Here is a 23,584-nt window from a genome sequence, read left to right as displayed (position 1 = left end):
TTCCATGCAAAAACACTTAAGGGTTATTCCTTATTAATATTGGAAAATTTTTGTATAGGATGTCAACCTTATGCTCATAAAGTAAGGTGCACCACAAAAATCTTCTAGAAGAGAGTGTTTTGATGATGGAAAACCCTCCAATTGGATCATCTCAACCTCGAGATCTGTGAATGCGAAGAAAAAGGGAACTTCAATTACTAAAAATAATTCATATTGTAACAAATCATTTGGACTGTGTATATTTAAGATTTTCAAGTATTTATCGATCTGCTCCATCTTTACCATTTTTGGTATTTTAAATCTCATAATTATAAATAACGATAGATTTTCAAGCCATCATAAGGTGGACACCGGAACTACATCTCTAAGCAAAATTAAGAGGTGCGCCCTACTTCTACAATATATGGAGGGACCTTATACAAACCTCACCCATGAATATCTGATGGTCTTAAGGAAATTTTTACAACTATTCTACATGGCAACATTTAAAGCTAATCAATCATGATACTTTGATTAAGATAGAATGTTCATTATAAGACGTTATCTTCATTCGGCCCTTTAGAAAAAAACAGTTGAAATCTTTTTGAACTGTGAGCCTTTCCCTTCCAAGATTCTTTCTTTGTCTGCTTGGGTGTCTAAAGATATTTCTTCCTACCATTCATATTCCATTTATTCCTCCATCTGGATTCTGAAATATATCTCATGTTATAAAGATTTGCAGTTTGCTTGTTGTGGTGTGTGGTGATGATTGACCATTCAGTGGGCTTAGAAGCAAGCTACTTGTGGTAGCAGCTTCTGACAACTCGCTTCTACATCTGGCCTGCTGTCCATATGCTTGAAAGCTGTAATGCTTTCTGTTGCCTATCTCATCTGGGCGGGAGAGCATTTGCTTTTTCGGCCGTCTTCTGCTCAATGCCGCTGGTGGAACTGGATATCATTCTAACAGTGATGGGTTTGGACAAAACCAAAAGGAAGCTAGGTGCCATGGTTCAATGGGTGAGGGTGCTAGGTTACCTGGTTTTCAAATTGGATATTGGATTCTTTTCCCTCCTGCTGCAACTTTTGCCCTTATCTTTACTTCTGTTTCTCAGTCTGAACTTCAACTGGTCTCTCTTTGTTCTCGTATGTTGAAAAATTATGCCACTACACAATCCACTACCTTCCTTCTTGATCATTACTTTGCATGAAATTCTCGCTGTTCATGACTTATCAATCGGCACCCTGGAATGGAGATGGTACACAAGATCCACTTAGAGCGTAAAGAGAGAGAAAGCTCAGTAACATATGAACATTGGGCTTACCATGTGGGCATGCCACCCCCTTGGTCTCTAGGTACGACATGGTATTCCTAGGGCAAGTGTGAGAGAGAGAGACATGGTATTCCTAGGGCAAGTGTGTGTGTGTGTGTGAGAGAGAGAGAGAGAGAGAGAGAGAGAGAGAGAGAGAGAGAGAGAGATCTTGCTCTGATGTGTCGCATTAAGTTTAGCCATCTTATTGAGATTCAATTTGGACCCTCAACCTCCAGTTATTTGTGAGGGGAAGAGAGGGTTTCAATCTCAGCCTTCATTCCTTAGATAGGCCATCATAATGAAGTGACGATTCTAGAACCATTTTGCCTTAGTTTCTTTGACCCATTCTTTTTTAATTAAGGAATTTTTAGTGACATATTTTTTCCTAATAATCCAAGTTATGGAACCACTTCCTAAATTTCTCTCACTCTTCCTTTCTTCTTCTGCAATATCTCCCATCAGAATATTACTTAATATTCATTAAATCTTCTTGAAGACTTGGAGGAGAGGAAAGAGAAAGCGCCTAGAATGGGTGGGACATGTGGAGCATGGAAAGGCATTGTGAGCCCCACTCCCCACACCATGTGGGTTCCCACGTGTGGGCCCATGGCTATTGGGCCCCATGTACTTTTAACACTCCTATAAAATTTTAAAAAGGCATATTAGTATTTTTAAAATATATCTATAATTTTAAAAGATGAAAATCCCATTTGGTTTGTACATTATTCTATTTTGTGAAAATAAAATATATAGAGAATTTTAGAAATTCATTTTAATGATCTATAAATCTTATAAACTATAATTAAACATAATTAAAAGAGAATCGGATCCATTCGGTATTAGGAATATGCGAATTACTAAGGCACTTCACCTATGTTAGTGCCATGGATCATAATCATCTTCTCAAACTAACCCAACGGAACCCATGACCTACAACCTATAGCCTATCGCAGGGGCTTATATTTGGTCCATCAAATTTGGCAATAACTGAAGGGAACTCAAGTCTAATGTGTGTATTTCATGTTTCCCCTAAGGACTAGTCATGTTCTGCATGGAGATGTGCGCACAATCGTAATGGTGCATGGGTCCTCTTGTTAGCACATGTATACGTTACACCCCAACAGGTCACTTCCTAAAACATGGCCATCATATGTACATGATTTGCGATAGTACTGTTTCGGATTTTTGTCCTTGTGCTCATGGGCCCACCAACCGCCCAAGGGAGACCCATCGGTCCCCGGAACTTATTATCCTAGGCACTCTTTGACATCAACAAGGGCTAATGCTACATGCCCTCTATGGATGTGCCTCATGCCTAGGGCTACAGGGATTTATACTCTTCTCCCGAGCCTAGACCACGAAAATCCTAGGTGAGTCATGGGCACTACAAAGCATACCTCTCTAATCCCCATGAACCACACTCGAACTAGAGTAAAAATTCCACTATAATCATATGTTTTACATGCTCTCCCGGCCTTTAAAGGCCATAAAACCCCAACAACTGGAACTCTAGATAAATAAAAGAGCAACTCTATGAATTTAGTGATGAAAATATAGTGAAATGTGGTGAAAAGCTAAAAGGAAGCCTCATAAATATTTAGAATAAAGGAGATTGATCTGATGTGTAAGAAAGCTATATGGTCATTAAGTTGCATTGGTGCCAATATATAAATAAATAGATATGAAACGAAGGTATTGAATATATATTGCCATTGTTCCATGAAAACTAGTTAAGGATCAGGGTCATTTAGATGAAGCATTGTGATCTTGCTTCTTGCATTTAATTATTGTTTTGAATGGCCATTGTATCATAAGGCTTTGACCTATTGACTGTCCTGTGTGAAATTGTTATGCCTCTGCTATATGCTTTTGAGTTTCCTGAGTCTCCGTCTGATATGGATGGGTATTAGGAGTCAATGGAATGCATTTCTTATGATTTGAGGAAAATAAATGGAATAAAAGAGCTCTGTTGTTAACATCTCAGGTATGGGGTGACTCTGGTTGTAGGGCATATTCAGAATCTGTTCTGGAGTCCTTTGAAAGTTACAATGCTTACATAACTTGCATCACCTGGTGGCATTTGACTTTTGATGAACATTTATATTTTGCATGAACTGCATTTGGCTTGCATCATTTGGAGTTTAATTTTCAGAGATGAGCGTTAGATGCCAATGATGCTAAAAGGTCCGAAGGCTCAAGTACATTATTGCATTTGAAGAATGTTGAAGACTCAAAAATCTAAACACTGTTAACCATCTTGTAGTCTTAGTGCACTGTATTCCTTCTCCTGCAATTATGTTGTATAACAAGTAAAACTAGCAGTGATTAGTGTCTTGCCTATCTAAATCTAAATAGGTGTTTAAGGGTCTTACATTAACGTCTCTGTCACAGTTAGATAAGAAGGGCATAATTGTTTTTCTCCATTGTCGGTGGTGTTTTCTCTATCTATTTTCTTTCATGAAGTGCATGTTGGCTTCATGATGGTGATATTGTGCTTTACTTCTGTTGGTTTAACCTTGTTCAGCTCTGTAACATGGTATTTAAGTTTCAACTAGTGGACATGGTTTTTATAAGAATCTTTGGCTAGTGAAGTTGGTAATATACAAGAAAGAAGCATTTCTGTGATTACTAAATCTCAGGTGGGCCTATAAATAGAAATGCTTAAGAAATTATTGTAGCTTTTATCAAGATCTGTTAATGATGAAACATGAATACTCATGATTTTGTACCATTGAAAACATTCTGAGGATATTCAACTGTGTTTTTCCAAATATAACATGAATGCAAGAATTGGAAAAATGTACAAAGGATAGAAATGGTCCTAAGACTGAAATGCACTACCCAAAATGTACAAAGGATAGAAATGGTCCTAAGACTGAAATGCACTATCCAAAAGTACACACCCAATCTAGTGGAGTGAACTAAGCATCCTCTACAAGTAATGACGCCTTGCCCATCCCACTACTAGCCAAAGCATCTTATTCCTCAGCCCCCAAAGGACATACTAAAGAGATACATCTCTCTCTCTTTCTCTCGCTTTCTCCCCCCCCCTCTCTCTTTCTCTCTCTCTCCCCCTCCCTCCCTTATTTTTTTCTTGAGTAGTGCTAGAAGATTCATTTTTGGCCACACATATATGAAAACTTCTTCAAACACATCCACCAAGCACCAGGGTGAGATGGGACAATTAAAAGGTACTTTTGAGGAGGTGCCCCCTTAGTGTGTGATTTCTATCTGGAGTAATAATGGCTTTAGTGCTTGTGGGATTATGGAGCATTCCCACACAAGAAATGCCGATTATTTAAGATATTATCAGCTGGGTGTTTGCAAATTTTTCGTGGTTGGCATGTATGCAGGGACTTTTTTTTTTTATATATATAAAATGTGGGAATCGAGTTTGTTAATTTCAGGCAGATTACATCATTTAAATCCTGCCCAAATCTTTTTGTTGACCTTCAGTAGGTTTTTATAAATATTCTAATTATTGTTCTATGAGGTATCTTTGGAGCTATCATTGAAATTGCCTATTCATTTGCTAATTGCATATGTTGGTTCAGGACTCAAAGGGGATTACTTTTCAGAAACAAGTACGGGTGCTATGAAATTCTTTAGCCAGTTCTGCAACTCCTCCTCTGTGCAGTATGTATTTCTTACCCTGTCATTTATCATATTTTTTTTTGATGGGTGAGTGCTTGATAGTTGAGAAGTGTTTATTTTGGGGCTCTTTTGCTGCATATATTATGCTATGACTTCAGCTTTGTTTTTTGTTATTGAATCAGGGCCTCGCGTCCCTGACTTAAATTCTCTTTGTTGTATTTTGCAGCTTGTTTCTTGGTTTTGAACCTATGTTCTTATGCCTTAGTCTTGAATTTATGGATGTGGCGACATTCATTTGCTTTTGCCCATTGGTTTAGAGACAATTTTCCTTGCTCTCATACTATGATGGCCATTCATGCTTTTATGCTATAAAACGTATTTATTTATCTATTCTAAACAATTTCTATATTAAGATCCTGCTGCATACTTCAACAACTTGATCTATCGTCATTTCTATGGGGTGTAAATTGGTGGTTAATTATCATATTATTTGTAGGTATTTTTCAATTTTATTATCTATTGCCTTTTGATAGCTGCATAATTTTTAAGGATCAGTTCATTAGCTTGGTGAATTGCAATATTCACTGTTAAGAAGTCTTTATAAGAAATATCGCATTTTTTAAAGTTTTTTTTTTGGCCATAGGGGGAGGGGTTGGTTGTGGAGATTATTTTTTGGGGATTATCTGAATTTTGATACATCCTCAAATAGTTGGGATAAAGCTCGGATGATGATGATGATCTAAATCTTGATACATGGCAAGGGGAAGGCCCAAAAGGGCATGGATGGAAATAGTGAGTAGAGTTACGGTGACTTATGGTCTGACTGAGGTATGTCCCTTGATAGAGCAGAATGGCGGAATGTGATTCATGCATAAGGCTCGGATGATGATGATTTGAATCTTGATACATGTACAAAATATCCAAATCTAGTGTAAAACCTATTTTTCGACTTTATGTGGAATGATTTTTTATGAGATTGACTTCCCTTCCAACCACGCTTCCATTACACTGCTGCCACTATCTCCACCATATGTCGCTTTAAAAGGTGCTTCTGTGTGCGTGTTGATTGTCTCAATAGCCCGGATAAAGATCAGTAACAAGAAGCACATAATTAGAACTACAATCTTTTTATTGCTTATAATAAAGCAAATACAAGGTGGGGATGTTTGCTTCTCGATCCGGTATAGCTGACCCTCTTAGACCTCCAATTTATAGAATCAAGGGATGCCCCTTCTTCGCTTCCCAGAGCAATTAGAATATACTCAAGACCTGCCTGGCCCTCACCCACTCTGAGGCTAGGGGCCAAAAGTGAAAGTTCTAAAGTTTGGGGTGTTTGGAGGTTTCAGGTTCTTTTGAGAATTGGGCTTTTTTGGATTTAGGGTTCCTAAGGGTTAGCCTTAGGAGTGAGAATTTCTCGGGAGTTTTAGATTCTTTTGGGAAGTATGGGAAAGGCTTCGAGGTAATTTGGGGAGTTGGGTATATTTTCTCGCTCTCTAAGGTTGGCTCTTAATCTCAATTGTCCGCTTGTTGAAAATGAGGCTTAATTGGGTTTATATAGTGGTGGAAAAATATGGGTGTTTAATTAATAATTTGATGGGTGGAAAAATAAAAGTGGAGTTAAACATGGGTGGATTATCAAAATCAATTTGCGCTACCTCTTAAATGACCAAAAAGGACAACCAAACTTTGGGTTTTTCGATGATTTGCTCTTGGGGAGGCTTCCTTCTTCATCCAACACTAAAACCCATCAAATTGAATCATTTTTTCTACCATTTTGGCCGAAATTTCTTATGTGAAATTGCTGAGAATCTTGCCATGATCATTTTGCTACATATTTGAGCAAAAAAGGTGTTAAATTTGGCGAGTTGCCCCATTGTAATCTTGACTTTCCATTTTTGGGTAGATTTTTCCATGCTTCTTCCATGGCTCTTCAATGCACCCCTTATTTGATTTCTATTTGACGATCAAGCACCAAATTCCTGTGAAGGGTCTTGAGTTCATCGTTTCGCGTGATTTTTGGCGCAAGCGATCATCATTTGGCTAAGCTGTTGCCGCTTTATTTCCTTTAATTTTTTGGAAACTATAATGTCAAAAGCTTCAAGCAACTTCTCTCTACAATTTCTTCCTCAATTTGATTTTTATCTTCAGGTTTCTGTACGTTGATGAGTGGCGTTGAGTTAGGAATCTCCCTATCAGATTTCGGTTCAAAATACCACTCGGATCATGAGATATTGATCCGGGAATTATTGTAAGTCATAGGGGCTGGAATTTTTTAATGGCTTCAATCCCACTTCTTTTTCCCTCGAATTAGCCATGATTCAACCAAAGAACCCCTTGATATGTATACCTTTTGAAAGCTCATGTATCAAGGAACAACATACTGAAATTTTAGCCCATTTGGCTATTGCATTTGAGAGATGTTGCTTCATGAGCTTGCCCCAAGATTTTCATGGCTGCTACAACTCCTGTAGCTTGCTGGACCATATGGTTTACTTGCTTTTTAGATAGAGATTGATGGTCCATTTGTCATCCACCAAGAGATCCTTGGGACAGGTACTTCTGGACACCAGATTGGGCTAAATTTTGGAGGATGTAGTTTTCTTATTTGCATTATCCTTCCATAAAATCTAGCCAGCTGCTGATTTCTCAAGGCTGCTTTGTAAAAGTAATCCAAATAGTGTGTGCCCTCACCGAGTTTTACACAGCTGTGGACCATATCTCATTCATTTAACCTCAGATCGAGCTTAAATTTGGAACTTAGCCCTTTCATAACATATGCTTCCTTCCATAAGAATTGCAGAACATTTGGATTGGTGGGCCCCTTTGTAAAATGAGTTGGTCTCCCCTGAAATTTTAAACTTGTCAAATCCATATCTTGGCGACCCAGAATTGGATTGGCTTCAAATTTCAGATTTGAGCTTTTCACCATGGTTCCTTCCTTCTATAAAAATATTGGACCATTTTCACGCAACTTCCATAGGATTGCTTTGTAACTTCAAGGCCATTTAATGACATGACATCTGGGTTATTGACTTGCCTGATCCATATTTTTAACATTTGGGGTCGGTTTGTGCTGAAATTTGGGGGATGACCTTATGTCATGTTGGTTTAAAATTCGGGATACTGGAATGTGGTTTTCAGTAGATTTGGTCGAAGTTTGACTATATTCTGAGCCATTTGATCATCAATCTAATGGTGCATTAAGTCTCGTGCTCCTCATTTTTGGCAGGGAGGCTTCTCTCATCATTATGAGGGGGGATTCCAATGTTGAAGTCTTTCTAGGACTGCTTTTATTGATGTCAATACTCTTTCCTACCGGTGGCCTTTTGTTTGGTACTATTTCCTGAGAAGTTTTCCTTAGTAATTTTATTGAGTTAAAATGCTCCCAAACACACCGTACTGCTGTTGCTGGTTCCTCTTCAACCCACACCACTGCCTTTGCCACTACCGCGCTTATGTCACTACCATGACTATCACCACTACTACCACACAGCTGTCACTATCATAACGCCATGCCATTATTTCTCGGGCTGGCTTATGGGCATGTTTATTTAAGACATTCTGGCTTTGTTTTCATTTTTGAATATTTGTTGGTCTGCGGGATCTCTCTCCCCCCCTCTTGTACTCTCTTTCTCACGAGTGAGAAAGTGTGAAGCAACCAAAGAGTTGCCTGCCGTATATGAAAAACGAGTTTGTCATTGCTTTATGAATTTAGATTGGATTTTTATATGACCGTGCGCCCAATCACGATGCATAAAGTGCTATATGGAGGCTTAGTGAGAGTTGTTCATGCGGTCCATTTCTTCTAGATATATTTTAATATATGGCATATGACATGCATCCATTGATTGGGAATTTCTCCTAATAATATTCTCATCATAATGACGCTTGTAAAGGAGGTCGTGGATGTGAAGATTAAGGGATAGGGTGCACTGTTCTTATTGTGAGATTCAAATAAAGTTTGAAGACTTAAACGTCACATGACAGAAAAGTGTGCTGGTGTTATGGGATTGCTCTTTAGGAGGCACAAGCATCAAAATCGTGTTTGCTTCCTTATGGTGTCAATGCCATTAAGCATTGTTTTATTTTCCAATTACTATGGCACTTTCAACTGATGATTATTCTCTTAGTTGTTTCTTATCCAGTATTACTATTAATTTTGAGGGTCCCTGAATGTTGTTATTATCATGTTTCATGTTCTTGTCACTGAATCAAGCACTTAGTTTAGTTGTTAGGACCGTACATGGTTTTCTTTGTCAGTCAATGTTTTCTCTCCATGTTGAAATTGGAATTATTTTGATGCCTCTTCCTTGTGGTTGCAGAGAACGTATATCACTTGTGCGCACTTTATCATCTGTTACAAAACGTGCATCTTTTGGGCGAGCTGGATTTATGACTCTTGCAGCTTGCATTTCTTCAATTGCTTGTACGGCATATCAGCATCATGAAGGTGTTTCACAAAGCTATCTGTGGAGTTGCTCTGTAGATCCTGATCAAGCCAATAGCATTCCGCAAAGTAGTGCAGGCTTGTTGGAGAATATGCAGTTTTTTCTCGAGCAATCGAAACAACACTTCAATCAAAATTATCGGCGTCAAGGTCCCTTAAATCGTCTCAACTCAATTAATGCTTATTTGGAGCCAGCGAACTTTTTGATTTCTTTTTTAATTTAAATGAAATATTAATGTTGTTCTTGTTGTGGATTTGCAGTATTTGATTACATTTTGGCGGCAGTTTCTACTTTAGTGTCTGTTCATGATGTTCCACTCGACACGCTTCTGCATTTCATTTCAGTCTTTCCACGCGCGTTTACTGATGCTGGTTGTAATGTGCCTGATATGCTCTTTACCTTATCGTTTTTCCATTTTGACTCTCTTCTAAGCCAAGCATTCTAATGACATTTCCTGGTGCTTTCATATCTGTCATATGCGTGTCATCCACTTTTCAGCCTTTTCTTTAGTTTAACTGATCTCTATTTCATATGTTGAGTTTTTTTTTTTTTCTGATGAAGTTCGTATGTTGGTTGTTCTATGTTCTTCCCGAAAATAGATATTGTGATATGGCTAACCTCAGATGAAGCCTATGAAACCCTGTGCTAGTTTTAGATGTGGAAGTTCAAAATTTGACCTTATAGTATGTTTGAATTGATTTTCAGTAATCATGTTCTACTATGACTTACATAATACATGTTACTGTATTAAAGTTTGTTTTATGCGAATGCTTGTTTCATGAACTGTGAAATTGAGAATGTCTACGGATGCCATTCTACGGATACCATTATTTTCTTAAAAAATTTAGAGGCAATAAACATGTACTCTTCTCCCTTTTAGTCGAACCATAAAATTTATGAGGCAGCAATGTCAAAAGCAGGTGAAAGACACTGAGGATCTCAAATGTGTAATTTGAAAAATGAAAAATATATGGCTGAGTTGTGAATTAATGTTAAGAAATATATTGGATCAAAATTTAGACATGATTGTTGGACCCGGGCAACAGCTCGAATCAAGTGCCAGTTACCCATTACCATGACTAAGAATGAGAAGACTGCTTCTTTTACGGTAAGCATTACATAGAACTCTTGTGTGTGGAGGACTTCTGATGCTTCTTTGTCATATCAGAATTTACATGAAGAGAACAAGAAAAGTATACATCTAGTTGATAGTTTTAAAAAAAGGACATAAATATCTTGTTGCACAAAGTGCAGAACAAACAAAAACATATACTACAAGGAAAGAGAGGGAGTATGTGCGGAAGGTGTTGCCCTGAAGTTAGGACGTTGGATACCAAGGGCCTCTGTTTGGTTTATCTGTAATCCAGCAGTCTAGTTTGTGAAAGGTAGTGCCTCTTGTTTCATCAACTTACATTGTTTGTGGAAGGTGCCAAATAACTAGCATCAAAAAAATTTAATGGAAGAGTCTGTGGACCTTGTGTTCTTTCTTTCACAATATTCTACAGAAAACACTCTTCATTAGTGAGTCACCAATGTAATATTGGTGTATATACTTTCCAGATGTGATAAGCACCATGGAAAATTGGGAAGGATGCTCATTGGGTTGGGGGTTTATTAAAACTTCATTTTGATAGAAGTTCTTGTCTGAATCTTTAATAATCTGGGTTAGATATTTACTGTAGATGATCTTGGCAAGATCGTCGTGACTTGTAAGGCGCTTGTGGGCATCTGTTTGTCTACACTCTAAAAGAGGCAGAAGCATAACTTTCTTGACAGGTTTGGACTTGGAGATCTTCTAGTCCTTGGTGGGCCTTTTCCAGCATCACTACATTGGCCAGCATAGAGCCAAATAGTTCATTGAGATTAGCTAACCTTTGGTTATGTAGAATTCCATACTATAAATTCAAAATTTTTCTTTCTTTCTTTTATTTATTACCGGAAATTCTACTTACAATTGCCACAAATACAATAAAACCTATTACAATCTAGGGTCTTTAAAATCTTACTATCAAGCAAAACTTTATTGAAACTGAATTACAAACTAACAACTTTAGGAAGCAAAAACCAATACAAGAACATCAGAAAATAAAATTAAATAACTAAGGGACGATTTACTGACTTTTCCCTGGGGTTACCCACTTTGGGATTAGCACACCCCACACCCCACACCCGATCACCTGATTGATGGTGCACTCTAAACTCCGGATCCTACTGAATCATCAACCTAAATATGAGAAGCACCTCTGGGACACTCTTTTCTGAAACTTATGGGGCTGAGAGCTAGGGCACAATTAGGGTTTCACGAAGAACCCCTTTTTAACTTTTGGACATGTCAAGATGCACCTCCCTTAAATAACTAAAGCAAGGGTGGGCTAGGCTTCCCCTTCCCTTGTCTCTCCTTTGAGTGGGGCGTGCTACCCCAACACTTATGAGGGGTGGCATGCCACTTAGGAAGAGAGAGAGGAGCTAAGAGAGAGAGAGAGAGAGAGAGAGAGAGAGAGAGAGAGAGCGAGAGCGAGAGAGAGAGAGAGAGAGAGAGAGAGAGAGAGAGGGAAATGAGAGAGACCTGATAACTAGAATGAGAGAGAGACCCCCTCCTTTTGTAGGCCGCTAGGCCCTAGGGAGTCTTAGTCCAAATAGAATTGAACATGATCTAGACAATATTCAGATAATTTGTGAGGTGCAAGAGAGAATTAATCCGAGCCATTCATCTCCAAGATCAACCATCGCGATCTAGAGTGAATATTTTGGAACAGCTTGAGATTTGATCTATATCAATTTCTAAATAATTTATATCTTATCTTCTAGAACATTCTAGAATAATCCATAATTTTCTAGGTTTTCTATTCTCTCACATAGGGATCATTTGGAAATAAAATAGTGACCAAAATCTAGATCTCCTTAAATCCCTCAATAAAATTTTTATAAGATATTTTCAACAAAAATATTTAATCTCTAAAATTCACCCTTGGGAGTCCCATTAAATTGGGAAACCTTTGGGTGTCAAACTTAGTGGGGCGTGTGGCCCATGTGGGCCTCACGTCGTGGACCTTGTGGGCTCGTAGGATCCCCACATGGGTCCTACGCATCTAAAAAGAAAAAAACCCTGAAATTTCAGAAATAACCCTGTTATGAAAATACTACAGACAAACCCTTAGGGTTTTTTTACTCATTTGAAATCAAATTTAAAATTCTACAAATATCCAAAAATCTCAAAAACACATTTTTAGTTGAAATCAATATTTCTTAAGTCGTTAAAAGATTTAAAACATTCAGATATACTTAATAGAAGTAAATTGGTGCCTAATATGTCAAAAAACAAGTGAATGCTAGGGCACTCCACCCATGCTAGGGTCTATGATCCTCTACTGTCTTCTTAAACCAACCCAACAAGATCCATGACCTTTAGTCAAGTGTAAGGGCTTATGATTGAGTTGTCAAAGCTGACCAATAAACAGTGGAACCATAGTCCTAGTATGTGGATTACAGGTTTCCCACTTAGGAGCAATTCAAAATGCACATATCACTATAGTGCAAGGGTTTTCTCTACGCACATATACATCTCTTTGCATAGGGTTATTTCCAAGAAATGCGGTTGTCATATATACATGTCGTGCGAAAGTTTTGTTATGGATTTGTCCCGCGCTCTCATTGCCCCCTTCCTTCGCGTACAGAAGACCACATAACTCTCCTCGCCTACAAGTAACATCTCTAAGCATCACCTCGACCTCAACAAGGGATGACCTAATAAACCCTCAATGGTAGTGCCTATGCCCCGTGAAAGGGTTTTGAACACGACTTGGGCCATAAACTGCCCAACCCTAGGTCAAGTCAAACACATACGCTCCCACTAAAGTGCAGAATCCACTATAATTAATTTTATTTACATGCTCTCTAGGCATTTAAAGGCTACAATCCCAACAACCTCATGAAGGAGTTTTTCAAGAGAGCTGAAGGGGGAGTCTGCGTCCTATTACCTCGTGCACATGGACGCTAATTTCAAGGATCATTCGCTCATGTAGAAAGGAGTTTAGTGGTGATTCTATCTTGATTGGGGATTGTTAATTTTGTAACTTGTTAAAATCAGTTATGTGTTTTTCTTTATTTTTCTCTTATTTGGCAGCTTTGGCTGCATGTTTGCAACTTGATATAACTTTTTAAAATTTTTGATTTAAGAAAAGAATGGGACAATGCGCAACATCTAAAGGTTTGGAAGATTCCTGGGTTTGGTAAATTCCCCTAGTTTGGGAAATTGAGACACAGCTGGACAAATCATTGGTTGGTTCCCAAGATTCTTAATCTATGTTGAAGGAGTTTCTTCAGCAACACTAAAAAATGGGATGATAAGTATTGGGATTCTGATGCTGCCACCATGGTCTGTGGTTTCATGGCTAATGTTTCTAGGATTATGCTACCATATCTTGGCCATGCTTTCATGGTATGGGATTTATGAGCTGTTGGTCTTTGCTATCAAGGGTTCCTTGTAGGTTGCAAATGTCTGTTGCACCTTGACATTAACGGAACTTCGCAGATTCAAAAGAGCATTTTTGATGAAGGTCTCATGTTGCGGATGTATAGCATGAATCTGCTCAAACCTGGGGTGCAGACATCAACACGTGGATTATCACATATTTGTATCATCTTGAAACATGTCTGCCGCCTCACCAAGAAAGGGGTGTATGCATCAATGCCAGCTCATCCCAAAGAACGAAAGTTGAGTACTACTTCAGGATGGCTTGATTTCTTTGGGCCAAGAGTTGGATTTCTAATTTCGGGTAGAAATTTTCTAGTTTTAACCGAACATAATACTCTTACAGTGATCCCTACCTTTTTTCTGTAAATTTTACGATGTTGGCTGCTGTGGTTGCTGGCTGGATAAACATTCAGTAGAATATTTTTGTCCTTAACACATATATGAGGTAAATTTGAGGGTAATTTTGATAAGGACAAGTAGACTATGAGAGCATTTTATATTTGGTACGTGGAGGTGACAATTAATCTTGACCATTGGATGTGAAATTGGGTAGCTGCATTTGATTCATCGATTAAGGCTCAAAGTTCAAAAGAAATTTTTCCGAATTTTCTAATACATTGAAGCTATCAGATTTCACTTTGGAGGGTTGTAATTAATTTTGACCTCCTTTTACCAAAGGTAAATGGTCTCGTAGTATACAATCCCTTTTGATATGCAACATGGTTTAGAAATGCCACTCTGGTTGTGATCAAGCTCTATGATGAGATGCAAAAAGCATGGTCCTTTACTTCTATAGATGCATAAAGCACGATCAAGGCATAAGTTGCAATATTGCGTTATACACATGCAGAATGTTGTGGTTTCTTTTCATTATTTTTGACAGGTAAGCTTGTTTGAATTACAGCTTAATGTCCAAGTTCAGTTGTCTTCTGATAAAAAATAGGGAATAAATAAAAAAGGAAAAGGAAAAAAATAGAAAAGAGCAAAAGGTATGAGGATGGAAAAAATACATGAGCTAAACATGTAAATCATTGCATGTCTCCTCATAAAGTAAACAGTAAGTTTTCACAAACTATGTCATTTGACTGGTATTATTCAATTATATGTTGCAAATGTAGTTGCATGTGCATATGCTTTTAAATTGGTTGATGATGATAATCATTTTGTATTTTTTTTAAAATTTTCAGTCTGGGTTTTGATTCTTATTTTCCTATTGATTTTATTTTTTAGGTTATTTGAGAAGAAATGTTCAATGCTGGTTATCTTTGAGCTGTGATGCATGTCTTGAACGGTTACCCTTTCAAGTTGAATCATGTGTCTTACATAATTTATATGATTTTCCAAAAAGTTTTATTAGAAATAATTCCCATGCTCAGTCTGCTACTTATGATGATGATGACTTAAATTCTTGGTGCTCGGAGGCACAAAGGTGGGCTCGCTTGCTTTTCCTTGTATTATCTGAAGAAGACCAACTCAAACCAGTATTAAGTGTATGGACTATCTGACTTCTGATTTCTTTATGGATTCTGTTATTCTGCTTAGTTTTAAGGTTGTAACATGTGCAAATAGTCCATCAATTTGGGTTTATTATGCTTTTGTTTTTTTTTTCTTTGTCAATTTGATCTTAGGAAGTTGTTGGTTTTCCATTAAGAGGTTTTCATTTTTTTTTTAAATTTGTTTTTTGATACTATAGGTAAATACTGAAATTTAGTCTGCATATTCTCTTTTTATATTGGGAAAAATGATGCAGCAGAAAAAGTTAGGGAGAGTGGCATGATTTTTTGTTGTTAAGGAAATTAAGTTTATCTCCCAGAGTTTTTGGTTGGTGGGTATGAATTGTTATTGGCTGAGGCAAGGGGGGTGGAAAGATGCGTGCGGCTTAAATTAATTTTCAAAATTATTAGCTAAATGCATTTAAGCACTTCTGAAAAGTGTGATGATTGCTATGATGGCCTAAAAATTAGTGGTCCAGCAAACATTTATATGTTGGGAATACTGAAGTTCATAAGTATCCCTTGGTCACATGGGATAATGGTGGTAAAGCCAAGAAGTGTTATGGTGGCCTTGGGAGGGAATATGTTTTGACACATGGAAACTATGTTATATCTTAAACGTTCTCTAGTGTGAATCATGACTCCAATTGATGTGTCTTATATGTGATGAACCATGTGTCTTACATGTCCTCTATTGTATATCATGAGCTAAGGGTGGTATGTTTATGTTGAAAATTTCCCATCATATGAAAACATCCTGGTGGAGATTCTTTGGTCTCAGACCAGGGAAGTAATGGTTGCCAGTCTAGCCTCTCTCTTTGATTTAGTGTTGATCTTTTCCCACTCGGCTTGTTCTCCCTCTTCCACTTCCCTGCTGCCCCTTGTAGGGGAGGGACTTTTATTCCTCATGGTTTTGTCTCGTAGCAGAAGTTCCCATCACAGGACCTCCAAATCTGTTCTCCTGCCGCCCTTTTATTACAGATGCCTTCAGCCACCTACCTCATTTACTGCTACTTCTTTGGGTTTGTCTTCTGCCACCAGCCACCACTGTCCTGGTAGACCTTACCATCCTCTCCATATCCTTCTTCCTCCTTTGTACAATAACTACCTACACCATATCAAGTCCCAACCGAAAGGTCCTTCCCAACCTTCAACTGCTCGCCAACCTACCTTACCACCCCAGCCTTGTTCTCCTCATCTTACTTATGCCCCAGACTTGGGCAAAGCTCAACACTGCTGTGCTCGTGCCTACTCAAAATGCTCCTCCAAATTCAGACCCTTCAATCTGGTGTTGCTCTCTCTTCTGTGTGCTAGAGGACCTGGATGAAAGGTGGACTATGTGACCGGGCAAGTCAATACCATTAAAATTTTCTATTCTTTCTTATTGTATTGCCTCTCGAGTCGCTTACAAAGTGTCCATATACAATATAAATCAAATAAGATTGCCAAGAACTCTCACTTGCTTGCCATTAAAATAAAAATACAGATCTGGAAATGAAAAGATGCAATGGAATAAAAAGAGTATAAACCAAAAGAATACTTTATACCATGTCTCAGGTTACCCCAAGGACTTGCAACACCCTACATCGAGTCTCCTCTACCAATGACACACCAGATATTGGTTCAAGATCTTATTTCATAACTTGGGAAGCCTAGGCAAAACCAGCAGAGAGCATAATATGGGATGTCCTTGACCAAGGCTCAACACATGAGCATAGAAACAGACCTAGGGCTAGGCTTTGTGGGTTGGGCGTGCCAGCCCTTGTCTTAGTTTTCTTTCCTAAACCCTAAAGTTTGGAGAGAGAAGAAGAGAGATATTTTAAGAGTGGCGTGCCACTCCTTGAGGCTTAGAGAGAGTGTGATGTCAAGTGTAGATAATGAATCATCCCATAGCTAGTTTATATAGAACAAAGTTTAGGGTATTGCCATCATTATAAGATTTAATCTTGACCTTTGAATTTGGAGACGGATGGGGTGAAAGATCTTATCCATTCATTCATTAGATCAACCATCATGGTTAAAAGGAATGAGGCGGAACCATTATTTCTCAGTTTCCATAACTCCATTCTTATTATATATTGTATAAAGAAAGTAATAAATCAATCACAATTATTTGCTATTACCTTACTTTTTTGAAATCAATCAAAATATCTAAACAAAAGGTTTCCTAAAATATCAAGTCAACATATGGCATAATTGCCATCTTCAATTTAGGAAAGTTTAGAGGAGGTGGGGCACACCACCCATAAGATGGCCATGTGGGCCCCATGCCTCATAATATAGTGGGCCCAATGTATCCTAATGGGCCCCCAAGTACTTTAAACATAATTTCATATAATAAAATAATTTTGTAAAACCTCTAAATATTTTTTTCTGATTAAAATAAATAAAAAAATGATTTTTCCTTAGTTAAAAATCATTTCTCAATAAAATAAAATACCTAGAGTGGTCAAAAAATTTATTTAGATTGTCTGAAAAATAATTAAAACATATTTAAACATATCTAAGAAGATTTGATGGGAATTTGATCCATAGAGTTAGGATTACGACAAATATATTGAGGACTCTATCTTCTTTAGAGACCGTACCTCACTGCGCCTTCTAAAACTGACTCAACAGATCCCATGATCCACAACCTCTTGCTGGGGTTCATGATTGAACTTTCAAAGTCAGTCAATAAAGTGAAGGAGATACGATTCTAGACCATGGATTACAGGTCCCTCCCTGAGGACAAGTCTAGACCCCATTTCAGCAGTATACTCCATAGGTCCTTCCAACACAATCCAATGTCGCAGGGAGTCCTCTCTTTTACACCTGTACACATCACACACCCTTATCCATAAAGGGTCGCTTCCCTCATGATTATCTAGCTTACATGTCGTGTGATGGTAATGATTATGATTTTGGCCCATATCTTCTTAGGCCATCCATCACACATAGGGGTCAAGTCCATGTCCCCTAACCAACTGTCCTAGGCACAACTCCGACCTCATCAAGGGATAACCTCACATTGAAAACCCTTATCGGTTGTGTTCACTCGTGCCCAGGACTACGGGTTTTTGGACATCACATTGAGCCATAGCTAGTCAAAGCTCAAGTGTGTCTAGGCCTTAAAATTGCCTCGCAGTCCAAAGTGGACCACACTTCCACTGAAGCCAACATTTCACTATTTGCTTTTCAGTACATGCTCTCATAAGGCCTTTAAATGGCTACAAAACCCCACTTTCTCTTCCTCACTTTCTCTCAGCCCATCCCATGTACATGTTTGACAAACACATTCACCACTAATCCCTTGGTCAAAGGGTCGGCAAGCATTGCCTTTGTGGGAAGATACACGATCTCTATCTCGTCGAGTTGGACTTCGTTTCGAACATAAAAATAAGCTAGCTTGATATGCTAAGACTTCTTGTGAAAACTCGGTTCCTTGGTTGTACATATTGCAGATTGGTTGTCACAGAAGATTCTCACATGAACATCTTATGGGTTTTTCTAAAAAAAAAATAAAAAATCTCATGGGCTCGAAAATGGGCTAGTTGAGAAACTTCTTTATCCACACAGCCTCCTTGGCTTCCTGACAACATGCCACGTATTCGGATTCCATGGTGGATAGGGCCACTTCATCCTGCTTCTTGGACTTCCAAGAAATTGTCCCACCTCCTAGCATGAAGACATATGTAGATGTCGACTTGGCGTCATCAGGGTCTCCTTGATAATCTGCATCTGAGTATCTATGTATGACTACGTCCGACTCGCCTCCATATGTGAGCGCATAATCTGCAGTCCCTCTCAATTATTTGAGTATTCTCTTAATTGCCTTCCAATGTTCCAATCCAGGATTTCATTGGAAGCGGCTAATCATACTCATGGGAAATGACAAGTTGGGCCTCGTACCTGACATGAGTGACCCTATTACGCTGCGATAGGCCACTCTCTCAGTGGCTTTCTTCTCATCCTCTTTAGTTGCACACATTTACAAGGATAACACTCCAGCTCCTAGGGTGTTTTCTAATGCTCCATGTCCTCTTAGCCTTACCCTTCCTCATGTCTTTCCTCCCAAAGGCTTCCTTTTCTCTTGCTATCCTTTTCCCTCTGCACATCCCGCCTCCTCTATCTCGTGCTCCTTGCTCAACTTATCCATGGGTTCCTCCCAATTTGGAGTTTTTCCATCTTTCCCAACTTCTACCTATCCTCCTATATTGGCTTTCCACTTATTCCTTTGTCTGTTGCTATTTTTGTCTTCTCATAGGTCTCTTTTCCACTTCCAGATGACACTTTCTTCACCCGGGCCCTTTTTAGGTCCATAAGTTCCACTGTAACCTCTGAACTCTCTTGGCTTTACATCTTGATTCCCTTGCCACCCGAACTTGAGTTGGCCTTCTCTAACTTTCAGATGGCTTAGAGCTTACTCCCTCTGAAAGTATTACCTCTAAACCTTCCCCCCCCCCACTCCCTACACGATGTGTTGGCACTTGTTTGGGCCGCCTCCCCTTCTCTAAAAGTTCAAAATTCTTCGCCTCTATCGTTTGTTCCCCCTAACCCTAGCTCTTCTCCAGCTTCCCTGGTTCTTCTACACACACCCCTCCTTTGGCCTTTATTCCTGTCCTATACTCTTTCTGTAGCTCTCGAGCCCCTAGGGTCTGTATCTACCCGCCTCCCGAGGGTTCCAATCAGCCTCTTCCCTACCCCCTTAACCCGGGTAGTGTAGACATTTCTCTGCTGACATCTTTCAGGACTTCTCTGTCGACCTCTTCTAGGACCTCCTATGATTTTGTAGCGTTCTTGGTAGAGTCCCCTCTCACCTCGGAGTTGCAAACGATTGACTGTGGCAAGCCTCTTATTCCTGGCTTGTTGGACGACATGTGCTTGTCCTTTGCTAGCTCTCTCTCAATTATCATGGGCCATCTGAGGGCCAAGGTCCACAAGCTAAGTATAAAAGGTATTCATGAACTTTTGAATCTCCTTTTTGATCTCATCTTTGAGAAATCCTCTCTGGGCTTTGATGCCCATCTCCTAGCTGCTCTCTCCCCTACCAGGCACTTCCCCAGACATCTGGCTCCCATGCTTAGTGTTTCATAATGAAGTGCCTCATTTGGTATATTAGGGTTCTTGGAGACCCTTGTAAGAAGAGGGCCATCTTCTCCTTTTCCCGCCAGTTCTCCTTGGATGTTATGGCCATTCTTGAAACCAAGGCTCCAAGTTGTGACTTCCCTCCCATAAGTAGGGTCTAGTGCACTCGCCCTTGTCGATGGGTTACCGTGGAGGCCCAAGTTGCCTCCAGTGGTGTCTTGGTCATTTGGGAGCCTCTGTCACTCTCTTTTTTTTACTTCTGTTAGGACTATCTTGGTCTTCGTTGTGCTCTCTCGGACCTCGGATAACTTCCAATGGAAGTTTTCTGCAGTCTATGGCCCTAACCATGCCAATCTTTGAGATTCCTTTTGGCAGGATCTTGGTGATCTCATTGTTATGCCCCTGGTCCCTTGGGTTCTCGGGGGCGGCTTCAACACCATTTGTTGGCTCCATGAATCCAACAAAACCTTTAAGATCTCGTCTTCCATTATGCAATTCGTTAACTTCATCTCGTGCCACAATCTTGTGGAAATTCCCCTCACGGTCTCTTCTTTCACGTGGTCTTACAATGCATCTTTTCGCACTCGGCATCTTTTCGCACTCGTGCCAAAATAAATTATACTAGGAGTGGACTAGTACCAATGGGTCAAAATAACGACAATAAGGGCACTCCACTCGCCCCAGAAAGCATGATTCAATTTTATTTTTTTAGCCAACCCAACTAAGACCCATGATCCACGGTCTCAAAGCAGGGGTTCATGATTGGCTTGTCAAAGTTGGACAATAAACAGTGGGACCATGATCATGGAATGTGGGTTTCAGTTCCCCCCTTTAAGAGCAAGTCTAGCACTTGTTACCATAGTGCAAAAAGGGCTCTCTTTATACACATGTACACGTGTCCCTCTATAGGGTCCTTCCCAGTAATGCGGCTCTCATGTGTACATGCCATGCATAAGTTTGTTGAGGCTTTGGCCCTTGCTCTCACAGGGTTACAACTGCGTACGGGAGACCACACAGTTCTCCTGGCCTACAAACATAATCTCTGGGCTTCTCTCCGACCTCAACTAGGGATGACTCATTGCAAACCCTTCTCGGTAGCGCCACATGCCTAGGGCCAAGGGTTTTGGACATGACCAGGACCATAAACTCAATTCTTGATTAGTCTACACACACTCCCACTGAAGTGCATATACCACTATATATATCATTTTTTACAAGCACTCTAGACCTTTAAAGGCCATAAAACCCAACACATCCTTGGGTAACCCTGGCCCTGTGGCTTTGGCGGCATCTTCAGAGATGCCTATGCTAATATTCTCTTGTCCTTCAGTGGATTGCTTGGTTATGGAGACTCAACTTGGGCTTAGGCACATGCCCTTTTGGAAGGTTTCTCTAGGTGCGATACTTTCTGGGGCCACAACTTCATTTTGGAAGGGGACTCAAAGAACATTAATTTGTGGGCTCAAAGGACAGACCAACACCCTTGGTGACTTCCACACATCTTTGATAGGGTTTTCCACATCTGTAGGTCTCTTTGAGTTGGCTTCATATCTGGAGGGAGGCCATTACAGCAGCAGATGCTCTAGCTAGAGAGGATGCTGCTGTTAGTGTTGTTCTGTCGCTTCAGTGAAGTTGACGATGCATTTCTCCCTTGCTGTAGTTTGTTATTAATGTTTTTTGATTTTGATCTTACTATCTCTCACCCTTTCTCTACTCTGTTTCTTGTCTCAGTTTCTTTCCTCCTCTCTTTCCCTCTCAAACTTCCTCTCATCTCCTCTATCCTTCTTTGTCATTTTCTCTTACTACCTCTCTCTTAGTTCGCTCTGCTTTTTTCTGCTCTCTTTCTCTTCTCCCCCTTCTCCTCCTCGTTCTCTCCCTGCATCCCCTCTCTCATTCTGTCTCTTCTATTCCCTCCTTTTAGGGGGCCTTGTCTCTATCTGTCTTTCTTTTACAGCTATACACCCTTCTTGTCTCTAACTCTTTTTCTTTTCTTTTTTGGGGTGAGCACCCAATATTTTGGTCACATCCCAGATTGTGTTGAGCACTTACCTGTGGGTGGCCATACATCACATTTTTTTGATCTCTTGGGGTCCGAGCTCTTGGCTTGTGTGTGTCTGGACGCCCACCTCTTCCTTTTCCTTTACGATTCCTTTTTGTACAGGGCTCCCCTGCATGGGCTGCCTTTACTCACGCCTCGTGTGGTTTTTGTACTATTATATGAATATATATACAAGTGAACTCTTCAAAAAAAAAAAGAAGAAAAAGTGATGGTATGCTTTGAATGATATGCCTTCTGTTCATGTGTTTTATCTGAACCAGATTACTAGCCTTCTCCAAACCTAATCCTGCTATGTGATTAGCCTCACTGTAGTTTGTTCTTTGTTCTGTTGCTTTCGGATGTTTTGTGTTGCTTTTATTAATATGGAAGAAACAATTTCTTTTGACTGGCACTTGACTTTAATGTTACCTTTTTGTTTTGCAGTTTGTTGAGCAATTTGGTTCAAAACTTTTTCAGAAGGCTCTTGATAAGGAATGGATTCCTGTTAAATTTCTTGTTCTTATCTTAAGCATAGTTCAAGAGTGGCAAGTTGGACAAACGAAATCTAGTCGTTATTTTACAGAGTTTGAAACTGTGACTCCTCAAATGATGGAAATATCTAATGAATTGAGCATAAGGCTTGATGTGATTTGTGGAACATTTCTTTCTATAATGGTATGGAAACCAGATAAAGTAGAAGCACAATAACGTCATTTTTCGTGGTGTTCTTTTGCAATTTTCACCTTTGTATTAAGCTAATTTGTCACTGGTCACTTGTCTTGATTCTTGCAGGGGGAGCTTGTATCTTTTGCGCATGTAACATGTGACATATTCTGGTCCTTTGATACAGTTAAGGATGCACCATTGCCTAGTTCTGTAACAGGGAAGCTTGGCGGCCCAAGTCAACGACGGTTGGCTGCTTCAACAAGTACTGCAGTTCTGAATGCTGTACGAATATTTTTTCTCTGTTGCATGCATGGGTTACTCTAGTCTATATTGGTATGCACCGTAGTGGTGGTAACTCTATGACCGACAAGGGACAGTTTGGAAAACTTCTTCATTGTAATTCACTGTATTGTGCTTCTATATTTGTTGCTTAGCATAGCAATGGAATTTCTGTAAATAGACAGTATGCATTATTGTAGTTAATTTGAAGAAAAAAGTTCACATTATTGTATGCT

At 39.4% G+C, this 23,584-nt stretch overlaps 1 protein-coding gene across 26 annotated transcripts in view; it reads left to right on the top strand.

The window, feature by feature from the left end:
* Positions 1 to 23,584, top strand: part of LOC18429133 (tRNA/rRNA methyltransferase (SpoU) family protein) — an 87,244-nt gene that overhangs the window by 29,787 nt on the left and 33,873 nt on the right. For 14 of the 26 annotated variants that reach the window (XR_016051468.1, XR_016051465.1, XR_016051470.1 and 11 more), the window contains 6 exons: positions 4,844 to 4,925; positions 9,206 to 9,480; positions 9,592 to 9,702; positions 15,036 to 15,295; positions 22,848 to 23,078; positions 23,196 to 23,351. Coding sequence is in view for 9 of the 26 variants with exons in the window: in XM_088861123.1 (XP_088717249.1) it covers positions 4,844 to 4,925; positions 9,206 to 9,480; positions 9,592 to 9,702; positions 15,036 to 15,295; positions 22,848 to 23,078; positions 23,196 to 23,351 (1,115 nt within the window). In the remaining 17 variants the exon portion in view is untranslated. Of the gene's footprint in view, positions 1 to 4,843; positions 4,926 to 9,205; positions 9,481 to 9,591; positions 9,703 to 15,035; positions 15,296 to 22,847; positions 23,079 to 23,195; positions 23,466 to 23,584 lie in introns of those variants that run through there. The other 12 variants (XR_016051477.1, XR_016051479.1, XR_016051480.1 and 9 more) reach the window with 8 other exon arrangements.

This window comes from Amborella trichopoda, chromosome 3 (genome assembly GCF_054954075.1).
Source record: "Amborella trichopoda isolate Santa Cruz 75 chromosome 3, AtrichopodaSantaCruz75HAP2 v2.0, whole genome shotgun sequence".
NCBI classification, from domain to species: Eukaryota; Viridiplantae; Streptophyta; class Magnoliopsida; order Amborellales; family Amborellaceae; genus Amborella; species Amborella trichopoda.
Note: the sequence above shows the minus strand (reverse complement) of the source record. Positions and strands in the feature narration are given on the sequence as shown.